The sequence below is a fragment of the Rhineura floridana genome, chromosome 6 (genome assembly GCF_030035675.1).
Source record: "Rhineura floridana isolate rRhiFlo1 chromosome 6, rRhiFlo1.hap2, whole genome shotgun sequence".
Taxonomy (NCBI): domain Eukaryota; kingdom Metazoa; phylum Chordata; class Lepidosauria; order Squamata; family Rhineuridae; genus Rhineura; species Rhineura floridana.
Window position 1 is genome coordinate 71980097 of NC_084485.1, and position 18180 is coordinate 71998276.

General features: G+C 42.5%; 1 protein-coding gene across 14 annotated transcripts in view; it reads right to left on the reverse strand.

Moving 5' to 3' along the window:
* SCUBE3 (signal peptide, CUB domain and EGF like domain containing 3) overlaps positions 1 to 18180 on the reverse strand; it is a 230431-nt gene that overhangs the window by 20038 nt on the left and 192213 nt on the right. For all 14 annotated transcript variants that reach the window (XM_061632341.1, XM_061632340.1, XM_061632344.1 and 11 more), the window contains 2 exons: positions 16314 to 16436; positions 13023 to 13139 (listed from right to left, as the gene is read on the reverse strand). In XM_061632341.1, the coding sequence (XP_061488325.1) occupies positions 13023 to 13139; positions 16314 to 16436 (240 nt within the window). The remainder of the gene's footprint in view (positions 1 to 13022; positions 13140 to 16313; positions 16437 to 18180) is intronic.

Sequence of the window (18180 nt, forward strand, 5' to 3'; positions counted from 1 at the left end):
CTATAGGATTAGACTGGTAGATAAACAGTTTTTAAAGCATGCTGTAGTCTGGCATGCCAAACTAGAGTTTCATGGGAAATTATTTTCTGAGAAGTCTAATGCCTTCATGCCATAAGGAAACAAGCATGGTAGAGGAGGTGAAAGAAGAGAGACTTTAGAAATATGAACTTGCTACTAAGTACTGCTTAATTCACACATACAAAATTGCTCCATCGCAGATGCATCTAAGTGCACATTCCCCAGCATCTGCTGCAGCTGTGGCCCAGTCAGTGACATGATCTCTTTAGCTCATGGTAGTCCTTTTTCCATCAGTCCAACCTGGCTCCCAGTTACACCGCAACTTATGTGGCTACATTGCCACAGGACAAATTCAGCTTTTGGTATGCTACTGCTAATTCACATTTTATTTGGTATTCCAAAAGTCAAAGTTGGTCCCCAATGGAACAACTACACCTCACCAGCTGATGGCAATGCAGTTTCCATAGGCTGAAAGGAATAAATAGGGCCTGAGATACCTGAGACAGGCACATTTTGAAAATATTGCTTGGTTCCTTCCTCAGCTTGGTGGTCTCTAGGTGTTGTTGGACTACAACTCCCATCTTCCCTGACCGTTGGCCATACTGGATGAGGCTACTGGGATTTGTAGTTGAAACATCTGAAGGACACTAGGTTAGGGAAAGCTACTCTAAATCTGTTCTAGGAATACTGAACAATTGTCAGGAAAAGCAGCCAGATTCCTGCTTAGTCTATGTAGCATTTCCCACAATGGAAAAGGTCTTATCACCTCCATCATATATGAAGCCTGCCTACCTTTGCAAATAAAGGTGAATGGGCAACCAATGATGAGTGAAAGAACTCATCAGACCCTTCTTTAGAGTAATTCCAGAAATCAAGAGTGGAACTGGTAACAGAGATCAGAAATAAATGGAAAGGCTTGGTAGCTGAAGTTCAAAAGACAGCTATGTCAGACAGTCTACCAATGCTACCCCATTTCAGCACACACACCCAACCTTAGGGCACACAAGAACCACAACCATGAAAATCAGTTCTAAAGGTCTGGCATGAAGCAAGTAAACAATGAGAGAGGAAGAGTCAAAACAACTCATGAAGGCAGAGCTTTGTTCTGAAACCTCCTCTTACAAATGCTTCAGTCTTCCAGGCTTTGCCAAAGCACGATCCCACACAATGGGGCATGCTAAGGTCAAGACTTTGCTCCCAACTCCTCAGCGCTGACTCATATGGCATTGCCAAGGCATTCTCGGGCTTGGTTACACCCCACCATGTTTCTTTATGTAACTCACTTTCTCCTGTCCTAAGTGAGCCCTTAACTAGAGTTATGAAAACAGAAAGGTGCCTTACACCAAGTCAGACCCCTGGTCCATCTAATTTATTGTCTATGCAAGGAGTGGGCAACCCTTTTATCCCTGAGGGCCACATGCAGTGGAGGGTGGGTGTCCAGGGGCCATATACCAGTGGCCCCACCAAGTAGGAGGTAGGGGCAGGGCAGGCATTCAATCTTTCCCTCCCTCTCACAGACACACAACCTTGCTCCCCTCCTCTCTCACACACACCACTTTAATGAGGTTCACTAGGGAGGTTTAAGCCTGCACTCCCCAGGAATCCCAATGCAGCTAAAGTGCTGTCATAAATGTCTGCCTGCTTCTCAGCAGATGACTGATCAGCTGGGCAATGAGAAAAAGCAGACAGGGCTCTCTGGAGCTTGGAGGGTCATACTGAGAGCAGCCAAAGGGCTGATTCAGAAATAACTGATCCAGAACAGTACAAACTGAAAGTGTTTATGCAACCAATAAGCATGGATGAATGCTTATTAATATGCATAATTTATTTTGACCAGAACTGAGTTAATTTTGTACAGTCCACAAAGTTTTTACCTATGCTGACTCAAAGAGTTATAGGCTTTCCTTTTAAGTCTGATGAGGGCTTCTCTGTGTGTAATATTGAGGGGTTTGGCTCATAATCATGTTGCACACTTGAGTCTGAGTTATTTCTGCAGCCTAACAAGGGCATTCATGGGTATATCTCTAATGGTGCTTCTTAATAAGAAGGTCTGTCTGACATTTCCCTTTTTGTTTTGCTTCTTTCAAACTTCCCCCACAAGGTTAAGTCCAATTTACTGAGAGAACACAATATTCCTGGGGCTTAGATTAATGTTCTAAACCAGCACTGCAGATTGTTTCAAAAGGTCTTTGATAAAGATTCCTTCGCTGCTTTCAGTGTGAATCAGAGAATTCCACAAAAGAACTCAAAGAACGCTAATGATCAGATTATATAGCTGTAAGGTAAAGCAAGAGATCATTGAGTTAAGCCCTACTCTGGCAGGAAAGGTGAATGCCAATCAAACTATCTAGTGCCAATGTTTACTTCTCTTTTTTTCTTTTCAAATAATTTCCAGTTATCAAGTTTCTACAACCTCTTGTAGTAGCATGCTTCATTGATATATAGTTTTAGGGTTAATACTTATTATACAACCATAAGAGTGGCTGTATGCCATAGCCAGCATGGATTTTTCACATTCCGCAATGTTAAATTGAAAATACCCCATGCCATCCCGATGCTTCCCATAAGCTCATTTCAAAACAAAACCTTACAAAACTTATAGTCCTGAACTCAGAAACACTTGCTTTAACAACTCTCAAGTTTTCATGGTAATACACAAAACACTCAGAGAGAATAGAGAGTTCAAAGTGCAAAACGAGAAAAAAAATCCAGACCCCTGTTGCGCTTTTTTCTGTCAGAGTTCTCATAATTTGTTGAAATTAATTAAAACTCAACCATGTTCACAGAGTACCTGTAATCCTATTACTGACCTTGCCCCATACTCTGACCTCATCTTCTGCAGTTTAAAAGTTTTAAAAAATGCATGGCTGATATTTAATTAATTTAAGAAATTTAACATTGAAGTCTATTAAGTCAGGCATGTTCAGTAAGAACCAACTGTTCTAAAAGCCAGACTCACACCTGTTTGCCTTGGCGAATCAGGAGGCCACACCCATGCCAGACATTTATTCCACTTTAAACAGTCATGGCTTCCCCCACAGAATCCTGGGAAGTATAGTTTGTGAATGATGCTGAGAATCATATTCCACTGACAGAGCTCCAGGAGTCAAGAGTAGTTTAACAGCCAGCTTTCTTCTGGGGATAGAAGCTCTGTAAGGGGAATAGGGCCTCTCCTAGCAACTCTCAGCACCACAAACTATATTTTCCAGGATTCTTTCGGGGAAGCCATGACTGTCTAAAGTGAAATAAAGGTCTGGTGTGGATGTGTCCAGTGACAGCTTTGGTTTAAATTTGGGTGGGAGACTACATGTGCCTGCTGGAGAATAACAAAGTAGGGGAAACCCTGAAAAACGATATTGTTCACAATGTTTTCCTTTTGGAGGGCTTTCCCTCCGCCTAGTGCCCACCCACCCAGTCTCCTCCCTCTCCCCTCCCCTTCCTCCCCCTCCCCCAGGTCAGTTTCACCCATTCTGAGCATGATAGTACAGGAGTAAATCCCTCGGAACTCAAAAAGCATGCAAATGATCAAACCTATTTTCCTCTCATCTTCCTCCCTATCCCCCCCTTTTGCCCCTTCCCTTCCCTCCCCCTTCCCGCACCCCTCCCTCCCCATCTTCCTCCCCTTCCTTCCTCCTTCCCTCTCCAGTCCCCTCCCCATCCTCCTCCTCCATGGTCAGTTTTACCTATTCTAAGCATGATTACATGGGAGTAAATCCCATTGAATTCAATAAGCATGAAAATGATCAGACCTGACTTTCCCCTCCCCCCTCTCCATCCCATCCTCTTCCTTCTTCCTCCTCCCCTGCCCACTCCAGTCCTCCCTTCCTCCTCCTTCCCCCCCTCCCCCCATGGTCAGTTTCACCTATCCTAAGCATGATTGCAAGGGAGTAAATCCCACTGAACTCAATAAGCATGCAAATGATCAAACCTGCCTCCTCCTATACTCCTCCTCCCCTCTGCCCTTACTCCTCCCCTCCCTCCTTCTTCCCTCTGCGCTCCTCCTCACGTCCCCGTTTCACCTATCCTAAGTATGATTGCAGGGGAGTAAATCCAACTGAACTCAATAAGCATGCAAATCATCAATCCATTCTCAGCAAACTTGCACAGGATCCCATTTCTTACCTCCCAAATTAAAAAACAGAGAAATTCACTAATAGGGGGAAAAATCCTTGTGGTTTAAGAACATACCTATAGCCAACAGATATTTCTATCAAACTTTAAAAAGCAGGGAAATTGGGCAGCTATAGTGAATGCACCAGGGGAGCAGGAGACCTGACCTCCTCTCTGAGATATTGTACTGCCCTACAAATTTGTAAAAATGCAAACACCATTTGGGTTGGTCTTTCACAGTCCATTCCACTTCCTCCCTGTTCAACAGCTCCCACTCGTAATACATGCCCTGGTCACCTCTCGATTGGACTACTGTAATGCGCTCTACGTGGGGTTACCCTTGAAAACAACCCGGAAATTGCAACTTGTACAGAATGCAGCGGCGCACTTACTTACCAACAGCCGCCGCCGTGATCACATTACGCCGGTGTTATTTGATCTACACTGGCTGCCGGTTGTTTTCCGGGCCCGATTCAAGGTGTTGGTATTAGCCTTTAAAACCCTGTACGGTTTCGGCCCAGTTTACCTGAAAGAGCGCCTCCACCGCCACCAATTATGCCGCCCGACCAGATCAGCCACGCAAGGCCTTCTCTCGATCCCACCAACCAAAACAGCTAGGTTGGTGGGTACTAGGGAGAGGGCTTTTTCTGTGGTGGCCCACACTCTCTGGAACTCCCTCCCGTTTGATCTCCGACATGCCCCTTCCCTGGATGTATTCCGCAAGGCCCTGAAGATGTGGCTATTTCAACAGGCCTTTGAGATCTTTGGGATGGGTTAATCTCCATGATTTTGTCATCTATTATATGCTGTATATGTAAATGTTTTTATAAATGTACTGATGACTGTCCAGTATTTTATTTATTGAGATTAATGTGACTGCATTTGATACTATTGTATTTTATCCCATTTTAATGTACGTCGCCTAGAGTGGCTATCTGTCAGATAGGCGACACACAAATTAAATATTATTATTATTATTATTTTCCTGTGTAGCTTGGAAGAATTTGGTAACATGTGCCTCTGAGCATATGGTGAGTGGTGGCATCAGCCCAAATAACAGAAACAAGACATGTGCTGTGCTGATCTTGCTTTAGCAGGGAAGAAGCAACAATATTAAGACAGTTGATATAGTTCAGATAGTCATGTTAAATATGTTTGATTTACTATGCAATTTCAGAAGTTTCCTGTAGTAAATCATTTTCTTTTGCTTCTGTTTCTGTGAATATGTGTACAGCAACACTTTGCAACACTAAAAAAAGCTCCAAAACAATTGTGGAATAATGGCACTGACTATTCTGCAGAATAGTTGCCAACGGACATGAACAGTGTCTCAGTTTGCATACGATAAAACAGTGGGAGGAAATATATTCTAGCAACTTTCTAGGTGTGCTTTATGTTTTTAATTGACCATGCCCACCTTTCCTTAAGTGGAGTGGTTTAGCACAGCATGCTGAACACATGCATCTTGGGCAGGCCAAGTTTGTGTTTTCCAACAGCTAGATTCATCGCTTAAGTAGCAACATAGTGTAATCAGTCTGATTTCATATCAAACTGCAGTTTCAGATGCAACTGTTAATGCATCCAAAATAGAAACCTCCAGTTTGAAACACAAAAGGCTATCTTCACCATCATGGAATCATAGAATAGTAGAATTGGAAGGAGCCTATAAGGCCATCAAGTCCAACCCCCTGCTCAATGCAGGAATCCAAATCAAAGCATTCCCGACAGATGGCTGGCCAGCTGCCTCTTGAATGCCTCCAGTGTTGGAGAGCCCACTACCTCTCTAGGTAATTGATTCCATTGTTGTACGGCTCTAACAGGAAGTTTTTCCTGATGTCCAGTAGAAAACTGGCTTCCTGCAATTTGAGCCCATTATTCTGTGTCCTGCAATCTGGGATGATCGAGAAGAGATCTCGGCCCTCCTCTGTGTGACAACCTTTCATGTGCTTGAAGAGTGCTGTCATATCTCCCCCTCAGTCTTCTCTTCTCCAGGCTAAACATGCCCAGTTCTTTCACTCTCTCCTCATAGGGCTTTGTTTCCAGTCCCCTGATCATCTTTGTTGCCCTCCTCTGAACCTGTTCCAGTTTGTCTGCCTCCTTTTTTTTTTTTTTTACAATAATTTTTATTAACCAGTTTGTCTGCCTCCTTCTTGAAGTGTGGAGACCAGAACTGGACACAGAATTCAAGATGAGGCCTAACCAGTACTGAATAGAGGGGAACTAATACTTCACACAATAATTATACTTCTGTTAATGCAGCCTCATATAGCATTTGCCTTTTTTGCAGCCACATTGCACTGCTGGCTCATATTCAGCTTGTGATCAATGACAATTCCAAGATCCTTCTCACATGTCGTACTGCTGAGCTAAGTATCCCCCATCTTATAGCTGTGCATTTGGTTTCTTTTTCCTAAGTGTAGAACTTTGCATTTATTCCTGTTGAATTTCATTCTGTTGTTTTCAGCCCAATGCTCCAGCCTATCAAGGTCCCTTTGAATTTTCTTTCTGTGTTCCACGGGATTAGCTGTGCCCGCCAATTTTGTATCATCTGCAAATTTGATAAGCATGCTCTGTACCTCCTCATCCAAGTTGTTAATAAAAATGTTGAAGAGCACTGGGCCCAGGACCGAGCCCTGTGGTACCCCACTCATTACTTCTGCCCAGTTAGAGAAGGAACCATTGATAAGCATTCTTTGAGTATGATTCCAGAGCCAACTGTGGATCCACCTGACAGTTCCATCCAGCCTACATTTAGCTAGCTTGCTAATCAGAATATCATGGGGCACTTTGTCAAAAGCTTTGCTGAAGTTGAGATATATTATGTCCACAGCATTTCCTCAGTCTACAAGGGAGGTTACCCGATCAAAAAACGAGATAAGATTAGTCTGGCAGGATTTGTTCTTCATAAATCCATGCTGGCTCCTAGTAATCACTGCATTATTCTCAAGGTGCTTACAGACTGACTGCTTTATAATCTGCTCCAGAGTTTTTCCAGAGATTGATGTTAGGCTGACTGGTCTGTAGTTCCCTGGTTCCTCCTTTCCCCCTTTTTGAAGATAGGGACAACATTAGCTCTCCTCCAGTAATCCGGCACTTCACCAGTCCTCCATGATTTCGCAAAGATAATAAACAGCGGTTCTGAGAGTTCTTCAGCCATCATATGACACTGACCAAGAAAAAGGCTTTGAAATTAATAAAAATAAATTTGATACAGATTTATAGGATGAATAATTACAGAAATATAATTTTCTTGGTTAGATTCTCTGTAGAAACAGTAGTAGCACAGGAAAGAAGCAAAGTAAGAAGAACACACACAAAAACATACAAAAATGTAATTCTCCATCTTTGGAGATGGCAGGTGTTGCCACTACTCACCATATGCTCAGAGGCACATGTTACCACATTCTTCCAAGCTACACAGGAAGTGGAATGGACTGTGAAAGACCAACCCAAATGGTGTTTGCATTTTGACAAATATGTAGGGCAGTACAATATCTCAAAGAGGAGGTCAGGTCTCCTGCTCCCTTGGTGCATTCACTATAGCTGCCCAATTTCCCTGCCTTTTAAAATTCGATAGAAATATCTGTTGGCTATAGGTACATTGTTAAACTGCAAGGGTTTTTTTTGCCTGTTAGTGAATATACATTTGGCTAAAAATGTGACGATACCAGTCCTTGACCACCATCATCTTTTTAGCTGCTATTTCCTCACAAAATGTTATTGAATATTCCAAAGGCAGAGGTGGAATGGCCAGTTTTAAAAGCAAGTACATCTACTGTGAGGAAATTAGAAGGAATAAAAACATCATACTGTGCCTAGAGATTTGTGGGGCTGCTTACTGCAGGTAGAATGTGAAGCCATGCAAAGCTTTTTAGTTTAGAGAAAAGGCGGGTCAGAGGAGACATGATAGAAGTGTATAGAATTATGCATGGCATTGAGAAAGTGGATAGAGAAAAGTTTTTCTCCCTCTCTCATAATACTAGAACTCGTGGACATTCAAAGAAGCTGAATGTTGGAAGATTCAGGGCAGACAAAAGGAAGTACTTCTTTACTCAGCACATAGTTAAACTATGGAATTTGCTCCCACAAGATGCAGTAATGGCCACCAGCTTGGATGGCTTTAAAAGAAGATTAGACAAATTCATGGAGGACAGGGCTATCAATGGCTACTAGCCATGATGGCTGTGCTCTGCCACCCTAGTCAGAGGCAGCATGTTTCTGAAAACCAGTTGCTGGAAGCCTCAGGAGGGGAGAGTGTTCTTCCACTCGGGTCCTGCTTGCGGGCTTCCCCCAGGCACCTGTGAGAACAGGATGCTGGACTAGATGGGCCACTGGCCTGATCCAGCAGGCTCTTCTTATGTTCTTATGTTCGGTTCTGGTCTAATAAGTGAAAGAGGATGGGGACTACCACACACAAGGCCTTCGGATTTGAGGGGCAATCTGCTGTAGAGAGATAGGGGAGATATGGAGTCTACAAGGAAGAGTGACTGAGGGGATAGATCATGGAGAAAGAAAAGTGACAGGGAAAGTCCCACATATGGTTTAGGGATTATGAATTGCACCTGAATGGAGAGGATTGGGGCTGAAGGTCATGTAGTCAAGGAAGGAAGAGAGAGATGTAGGAAACTTCATACAGTCTTGCAACAGGAAGGACTGTTTTTGAAAAGAGGTGTGAAAAAGTGAGGAAAGCAGAAATTCACATATTAATTCAAATTAACTGGGCAAATCTATGACTGCTAGCATATAATTAAAGTTCTTAATCACTTAGCTGAGCCAAGGAAAGCAAAAAGTAGGCAAGTCCTAAGTATACCAAAGCCTTTCAGTCTTGTCTTCTGAGATTTGCAATTTTTTATTGTCTTCATATTATTGCATCTGAGGCCCAAAACAAAAACAGAACTGCCATCTTGTGTGGTGCCAACCACAATATTTCTCTTGATAAAACTCTCAAAATGATGCGTACCTTCTTCAACAGGACTGCCCTGTCAGCACTCTAATTACTCATTTTCCACTTATATATCATAGTATCTAGCTCCTTTTCTGTTGTGCTGTGACCTAGCCAGTTGTCCCTAGCTGCCTTGTGTATTCATTTGGCTGGTTTATTTCCTCAAGAGGTAATGTGGCATAGTGGATAAAGAAGCTGTGCTATGAGCCTGGAAGCCCACCCTTCAAATCATGAATTCATTAGGTAGCCTAAGGTAGCTGTGCTCTCAGCTCCACCCCCACCAAATAATTCTGAAATGTTTTTGCCATTGGAACTAGATATGGATGCAGTTTGCTCTGCCAAAATTTCAGATGGACTGTGGAACAGAGAAACGATTCTGCAGTTCACTCTGGGCATATGCAGATAGCCCTAATGCATCCTGGTGTTATCCCTGAGCTATGCTGGACCTTACTTCACAAGCATGAAGGCCTCCAGTGCAGCAGCCCTCTTTAGGCATTCAGTCTGAAAGTGTGAAGGGGCAAGTGGGAACACTTGGAGACAGCCCCACCCCCTCAACACTGTACACTCTACCCCCAACATCCTGTCGATTTCATCCCTACTTTTCATGTACAGAGTAGGAAAATCTGAATGAGCAACCATCATGTATTCAGCTAAACTTTCTTAGAAATCTCTCCAAAAAGTCAGGAACCCTGACCTTGTGGAGGATTCTAAATGCATTCAGCTAAACGTCTGAAGGTTCACCCTTCAGACCTTCCTGCTCAACACACAAAGGTCAGGGGTAGAGCTGGTAGGGATAGGTACATTGGGGCTGGGGCTGGTGTAAGCGGCCCTGCCCTCCACATGTTCTTTGACTTTGTGGAGGAAAAATTTCTGAAAGAGTGTTTGGAGTAAATTACATCATCAATCTTGCACTCCACCAAAGGCCTTCACAGGACTTCAAAACATAGGAACGCACTGGATTCCTTTGAGTAAATCATTCTCTCTCTCAGACTCAGTTCCACCCCAGGCCAAAATAAGACTAAAGGGTGGGAAAAGATTTTTTTAGCCCTATAGTCCTTATTTTTCCTAGGAGCGTCCCCCCCCCCCGTTTAGCAATACTGCACTAGAGGTATGGGAGCTTCCTATACATATGCATCTATGGCTAAAAAAATCCCACCTTCCTTTGCAAGCTTCCTTTGCAATACAATAATCCTTTAAAATCAGAATAATTAAATGTCAAAATTTGTCCCAAATCACAAAATATGCTACACTTCTAGTGATGCAGGCATGCTCCATCTAGAAGAGTCTCTTTGTTATGTGATTTCTGCATTCCCACCTGTGAACCATAGATGGGCTGTGCTGTTATCATGCAAACGACTAAACAAAATTGGTTGCCTAAGCAGAAACAGCTTAATCTCAAAATAATAGAGAGGATCTGTACTTGGCAGCCACAGAACCTTAGCACACTTTGGACAGACATCAAATAATGGTCCAGTTTAAACAATACTTATAAATCTATGTGCCTGACAACAGTGGCATATGAACAATATGCTGTTTCTGATTTGTGATTATGTTGAAGTCCACAAATCTGCGCCAATTTGACATGAGTAGCAAATATAGCCTACTGGGTGAATTTGTGTTTGCAGTTTTCAGGTGCACTTCACTTTTGCCAGTCTACATACTTTACTTGTGTGCATGTTTGTGTGCGTATAACTGCTTAAGTCTGTTTATGCATCTGCCTCAATCTGTGTAATCTAGGGCATCTTGAGAGATATAACTCTTCCTTAAATTTACCCTGGCAAGCTACACTGCTGCAGCAACATGCTCCAACAAACCCCTCTACGCCTTCCATCTGCATTTCCATTTTTCTTGCTGGGACAACCCCAACCCTTTCCTCCCCCTTCAAGGAGCAACTATAAAATTTTCTGAAGTTCCCCTCCTCCCACCTCAAATTCTCTGCCAAAAACTCACAGTGGGGATTTCCCTACTCCCATCCCACCGGACAAGACACAAATCATTCTTGTCGCCTTGTTTATAGCTGCAGAGACAAGTATCTGATCCTGCCACCCTCTGTAAAGAGCAGCAAGCATCTTTTAGGAAAGATCATTCATTAAATGTTGCCTCACCAAAACTTAAGAGTTAAGAAAAATAAAAAAGAGAGAGATCTTCTTTGTGGTCCAGGTGCTGGAATGACAGGCCTGGATTTAGGAAACCTGTTCAACTCTTGACTAATTCATTGGCTCGGGCAAATCTGTTTAATTTTAGTGTAAAATGAGAATTGTTGTGATAGAACTGTTTTGTGGACAAATTAAGAATGGATTATAAAGAACATAAGTATTAAATATTTCTATATAGACCATAATAATTCTATATTACTTCAAGCAAGAATAGAGTCCATAAAATCCACCAAATAAGCAATGTAAGGGTTCAGGGTTCACCATACAAAAACTCCCTGACTAGACTCCCTAAGATGCATTGGGAAGAGCTCAGGGATAGAGCACATGTTTTACAAGGTCACAGGCTCCATCCCCACTACTTACAATCAAAAGGATCTCAGCAAGACTAGAATATATCTCTGTCTGAGATTGTACAGAGCCGTAGATACTAAGAACAGATTATTCTGGGCTATATGGTACAGTGATCTGACCCATTATAGGTAGCTTCATACATTCATACGCTTACCGATGATGTGAGGAGATCTAATAAGTGTTTAGCTTTGCACAGTTTATCTTTGCAATGAACAGATTTGCTTTTGTTTTCCTTTCTTAAAGGATAAACCACCGGAATAATCCAGACAGAAGCACTGGGATACCAGACGCCCAGTAATTTGTGGTACACAAATAGCGAGTGACCTGTGTTCTGAAAGGCTCTTCCTATCTGTGCTTGCAGATTTTCACAGTTCTATGTTGGTAACCTTGCCATCTCCACGGCCACCCGTGGTCATCTTGGTTATCAGCTGCTCCTGAATTACATTATTCTAGTTATGTCTGAGCCATGAAGGCAGGAGCTGTTGGATCTAAACTTGCTGCAGCAATGTCCTGTATAACATTGATGCCATACTACACCATAACTTACTTACTTACTGAATTTATTTATTTATTAAATTTATATCCTGTCCTTCCTCCCAGAAGGAGCCCACCACAGTCGAGATTTCATTACTAACTGCCTCACCAAGTGGGAGGAAATATGAAACTGCAGTGCACGAGAGCAGACATGTTCTCAGTATTTAGAATAGGAGATCTTTGCAAAAAGCTTACTCAGTGTCCCCTTTTTGTTATCATTGACCTGATCTCAACCTAAACTGTTAATAACCTTGTTCAGCATCCTGTCTATAGATTTCCATCCAACACAATATGCAGGAGAGTTATCTTTGATTAATAATGCATCAGTTGCCTTTCTGAGCCTGCAATCCACCATCTCATAGTAAAGCGTCCCATTTCCAACTGAGGCCAGCAGCTACGTCTTCTGAAGATAAAAGAAACTGTGTATTCATGAACATTACCTTGCACATTAATAGGAATCAGCTTTCTAAATTCTAGCAGTGATAAAATGCAGCAGAAAGTTTTTAGTCATATCTTGGGACTTAAAAATGACTTCACCTATCAAATGGGCAGCTCTTTTCTAACTTCCGTTCAGCTCTTGGGCTTGCTGATATTCTTCAGGATCTGTTCAACTAGAGCTAAACGTCCTGATGAGAGGACAACTAAGGGTTACTGACAATATTATAGGGTGGACAGAAATGGCATGAACAATGGAGACTCTCAAAGCATCTTGTCCATAACTGAAGACCAATCCTATGTGAGGCCAGCGACTCTGAACTGGTCCCTTGGAGATCAAAGATACTAGATTCCAGCTTGCAGCAGAAAGAGGACAGCTCTACTGGAGAAAGGTAGAAAGTTTAAAGTTCAAGAAAGCATCTAAGAGGCCACAAAGACAGCCAAGCCCCACACATTCCCATCTGTCACACGGATACCTCCACAGTGGGTGAGTCCATACAGTGTGTAGCCTTTGTGACACAGGCACTGGAAGCTCCCTGGTGTGTTTACACAGATGTGGTCACAGGTTCTGTCAAAGGAGCATTCATCAATATCTGGGAACAGGAAAAGAGAGCATAAGCCACATTCCAGCAAGTAGGCAGCACCTCCCTGAGGCCTGGATTATTTTACTTCCTCACTAACCAGATATTCTGAAACTGTACCCGTTGTCTGGGTCTGGATAACATTTCCTTTGTCAATCTCATTTAACAGCAGCAAACAGGAAAAAAATTGTCCAACTGTCATTATTGCCTCTGTAGTCTAGGCTCCATTGTCAGGTCCAGCACCCTCAAGAAAAATAACCATGGAAGTACACATATTCATGATCATTGCATGCACATCACTTACCCCTTAATGCTCTTAAATACCACGTTACACTAAAAATAATAAAGACTGAGGAAGGTTCAAATCTCCATTTAGCCGTGAAACTCACTGGGTGACTTGGGGCCAGTCATGCTCCCTTTCTCTCAGCCTAACCTACCTCACAGGGTTGTTGAGGATAAAAATGGGGGATGACGACAATGTATGCCACTCTGAGTTCCTTGGAGGAAGGCTGGGATAAAAATTGAATGAATAGGTCTGTTTCCCCCATTTTTTAAGTACATGATGGCCACAAGTGAAACAAATATTTCAAACTGTGCTAGTGATTACAAGTACAGAACTGGGAAGGGGAGAAAAGGTGGCAATTATTGCCAACTAATTAATATATACAAGAGTACATGCTTGGGTATGAGAGCCTATACATTCCTCATTTTAGCATGCAAGTCAAATGGCTGAATCTTAGGGATGACACAAACCTCCCAAACTGGAACAGAAGGGCTGGGTATGGGAAGAATATCTGCAAATTTTCCATTGCCACATTCCCAGGGAGATGCTGAGAAGTAACCATAAGTAAAATTATGCCTTCCCAGTAGTCATTACTGAAGGAGATGCTAAGGCAACCTACTTTTTCCTAATAGGGGATTTCACTGGAGCTGTGAGGCACAATCTGTGGGCCACAGTCAGTCTATTGGCTTCATGTTTACCTCATTGGTTTCACAAACCTAATTGCCACAAACTCATAAAAATGCATGAAAACAAAACCTGGATGGAGATGAAAGCCTAAGCATACAGCAGCTCTCCCCACTTCAATCCCCAACACATGCCCAGCTTCCCTCATGCGGTCAGAATAAAACACCTGAGGCCTAGGTTGTGACCTGGTATCATGTCAGTCGACCGTGGAATGTATGAGGGTTAGCTAACACTTTGCACACTCAAAGTGCCATGTGTCTCCAAGGTATTTGCACAGGAAGAGAAAGCCTTTCCCCTCTTTACAGTTAGTCATGCTGAGGCAAAGCATAGGGAGGTGGGATTACTTTAGCTGAGTGGGATTAAGCACTATTGGGATTTACAAAGAAAAACTTCCCTTTTCTATCAGACCTTGTGGTCTTACATCTTACTGGGATTACTTAAAGTTTTTAATTGCATTTTTTGGGGATACTGCAATTAATTAATGTTAATACTTCTTATGAGGTTGTTTTTAATTGTTTTCTGTATGACACCTGGAGAGCCTTCATAGGGCCTTCACATTAACCCCACAAGGGCGGTCTATGAGGAGTGATTGCATAACAACAGCAGCAGTGTAAACCCCTTCCCTTAGGTAGACTGAGGCAGAAACTGCTGGGCTAGGGGAGCAATGGCAGCCACACATCCCTTGCCATTCCTTCCAAGGGGCTGGCCATTCCACTCTGTTGCAGGAAGAACTGTATGTGTCACATGGTCTGCCTGATGTTCCTTAAGCTAACCTGCTGTCCTCAGGTGTAGTAGATGATGGCACCAGTGTTGAAGTAAAATTCAATTGCCAGTCTTACAGAATTTATTTATTTATTTATTATCATTATTTTTACCCCTCCCTTTTTCCAAAACTGGAACTCACGGCGGCTTCCAGATAAAAGAACACATATAATTAAAAACATACAAAAGTCTAGATTAAAATAGAATTAAACTATTTACAGTATTAAAACCATTCTGTACATGAAAGGGGAGGTTGCCATCTTGTCCTTTGCTGCAGGCAGCAAAATATCTTGGGCTGGCCCTGGGAAGTGGACAAAGTACCCCTGCAGCTGCAAATGCACCCTAAATTTGAAGATATGCTGAAGTAACATCAATTTCAGTACAGCGGGGTTTTAAACAGAGCACCTAGGTGAAAAAGAAGACAGAGTTCCTTATTGTTAATTTCTGCAGGTAAAATTCCCTATTCTACACAAAAAAATTCCTCGTTTTCACCTAGTTTTAAACTTTGTTTTCAGTGTCATCAAACCAACATTTTAAAGTGTTCAGAAGTATGAATTAAAATTAATGTTTATTTGTGCATATCTTTACTTCTTTATTTTTAAATAAAGACTATAATGCAACCTTTGTATTAAATTTTTCAGCTAGGTTTTATTGAGGACTAAGGATAGAGACACACTTACTGTTCTGCCAGTTCCAGTGTGTCTCCACCTTTTTTCTAAAACCGGGGGCACACAACACTAGTCAAACCCCATCCCTTTCAATTGTAAAACCTGCTGGGACCTTGAGCGCGTTTTTTTAAAAAAATCACTTCAGAGAGATATTGCAACTGATCAGCAGATCAACCCATTTCCCCTCCAGTTGTGGCCAATGGAAAGACAACAAGTGTGCTCACAGCCTAAGAAGGCAATTTCACTTAGGAAAGAAGCCCAAGGGAAAGTAAGGTGTTGATTAAATGCCATACAGATAATTTTATTGCTGTTCAATACCAGGTTGCCAGGGGTTAATAGGAATGGTGACTAATGTATGCAGTTTTATCCTGCATCAGATCCCTCTTTCATCTCTGAACCAGTATTTTAGAATCTTTCCTTTCTGCCTGGGTGGGTGTCTGAAGGCATGGCTAGTTAGCATATGGCCTGCTACTGCAGTCACATCTGTGATCATATCTTCCAAAGAATCTCAACTGCTGTTGTTTTTACTCTAACAGAGAATGGAAGAAACAAGTGGCAATCGTGTTTCTTTGAAAATTACCCCATCACTTCTTAGCTCTGGCTTATGTTGTGTGTTTGGAAGAAGGATCAGTCCAATGTTGCCTGTTTTAACAGTAAGCAAATTAAGAATGGAGTATATCTCATCTAGCTCAGTATAGAATGGAGTATATCTCATCTCATCTAGCTCAGCTTTGCACTGAAACAATATTTGCATCATTATTTTCAGCAAAGATCCTAAGAAGACTTTACCTTGACACGTCCTTTCATTGATCAGCAGCTTATATCCTTTCTTACAACTGCATTCAAAACTGCCCACAGTGTTCCTGCAGATGTGGTCACAGCCACCATTATTCAACCTACATTCATCAATATCTGTAAGGGGGAGGGAAAAAACACAGGGCAAAACATGCTTAGCTAAGGGAATTAATTAAGAGAAGTGTGACAGCTGGGGACAGAGGAGAAATTAGATTCAGTTTGCATTTAAAGCCAAATCCATCAAATTAACATTTTCCAAAACAATATTAGATGAATCTACATGTATCCAAATTTCCTGATGCATTTTCCAAAGAATGCTTTAAAATGCACATATTGGGAAAGTATGTACAAAAATGAATATATTAGTGAAAATAACATACAAAAATACATTACCTTAGGAGAAATTGCTTGCAAAAATGTATACATTAGTCAAAACTGCATACAAAAATGTGTTTATCAAAAGATAAAAGTAAAGGAAAAGGTGTCCCTGCACTTATAGTGCGAGTCGTTTCTGACTCTTAGGGTGACATCTTGTGACGTTTACTAGGCAGACCGTATATATGGGGTGGGATTGCCAGTTCCTTCCCCGGCCTTTCTTTACCCCCCAGCATATGCCGGGTACTCATTTTACCGACCACGGATAGATGGAAGGCTGAGTGGACCTCGACCCCTTTTACCGGAGATTCGACTTCCTCCTTCCGTTGGAATCGAACTCCGGCCATGAGCAGAGCTTCGGCTGCGTTACCGCTGCTTACAGTTTTCATAAGGACTTTTTTTTAAAAAAGTGCAGATTGTTGCAGAAATGTGGAGAACTAAATTGAAGATTTAAAAAATGAGCAACAGAGAGAACTGAAATTAACAGAGCCTTCAGACCCTAGTGACAGCTGAATGTGTGCCCAGACATGCAGTGAAGAAGAAAAGGAATGGGCGTGTGGGACTCCTGGGTTCAAATTATAGGACACGTTTGCACATAACACTAAGTCAAACCATGGCTTAGGATGTAGATACAGGCTCCCAGGGAGGAAACTGCAGCCTCTTTGCTCCTCCCTGGTACTTTTAGCTCAGTGTGGCAGAGCAACTAATGAGGTTGGGCTTGTGATTAAGCCCTTCTCCTTAACCACAAGCTGTAGCCAAGGTTTGTTCTTGGCTATAGCTCGTAAATAAGGAGGAGAGAGTTTAACCAAAAGCCCACATTCAGGCTACACACTAAGCCAAATCTGGCATAGCTGCTGTGTTGAGCTAAAAGGACTCAGTTCAAGCAGTGGCAGTGACCTTATCCAAAATGTGCCATTCATTGCCTCTTTCAGGAGAATAGCACCAGAAAGGTGGAAGCCAAGAGAGAGGTGAACTTCAGAGGAGGTTATGTGCACTTGTTTATATTAAGAAGCATGTATGTTGTAGCCCACCATAACGTTTTGAGTGTAACTACCTTCCTCAGAGGCAATTGCTCAAAATACATCCTTGTGCACAAGTTATGTTGCCTAAGCTGATGTTGGTCATGCACACAGTATGCTGTCTTCCTGCAGCACTGCTCTAAAGCAGCAGTATTATGTCAAAGATGAACAGGAAGCTACCAGTTGTCGAGAAGGAACAGATATGTGGCTAAGGCCTGCCATGGATTGCAGGACCACAATCAACAATGTTTGGACAGCAGCAGATGGCATGGTGGGGTGGTGCCACTCACCCGCCCTCTGATCAGTTGTGGTGCTGCTGGTGCCTTTGCATTGCATTAACCTAGCCACCTCCCTCTCCCCCTCCACCTCTCGGTAAACAGCAGTGACACAACTGACTGAGGTCAGGTGAGCACTGCCACCCCAACATACCATCTGCTACTTTATTTGGATGAGAGGGTGAGCAGAAC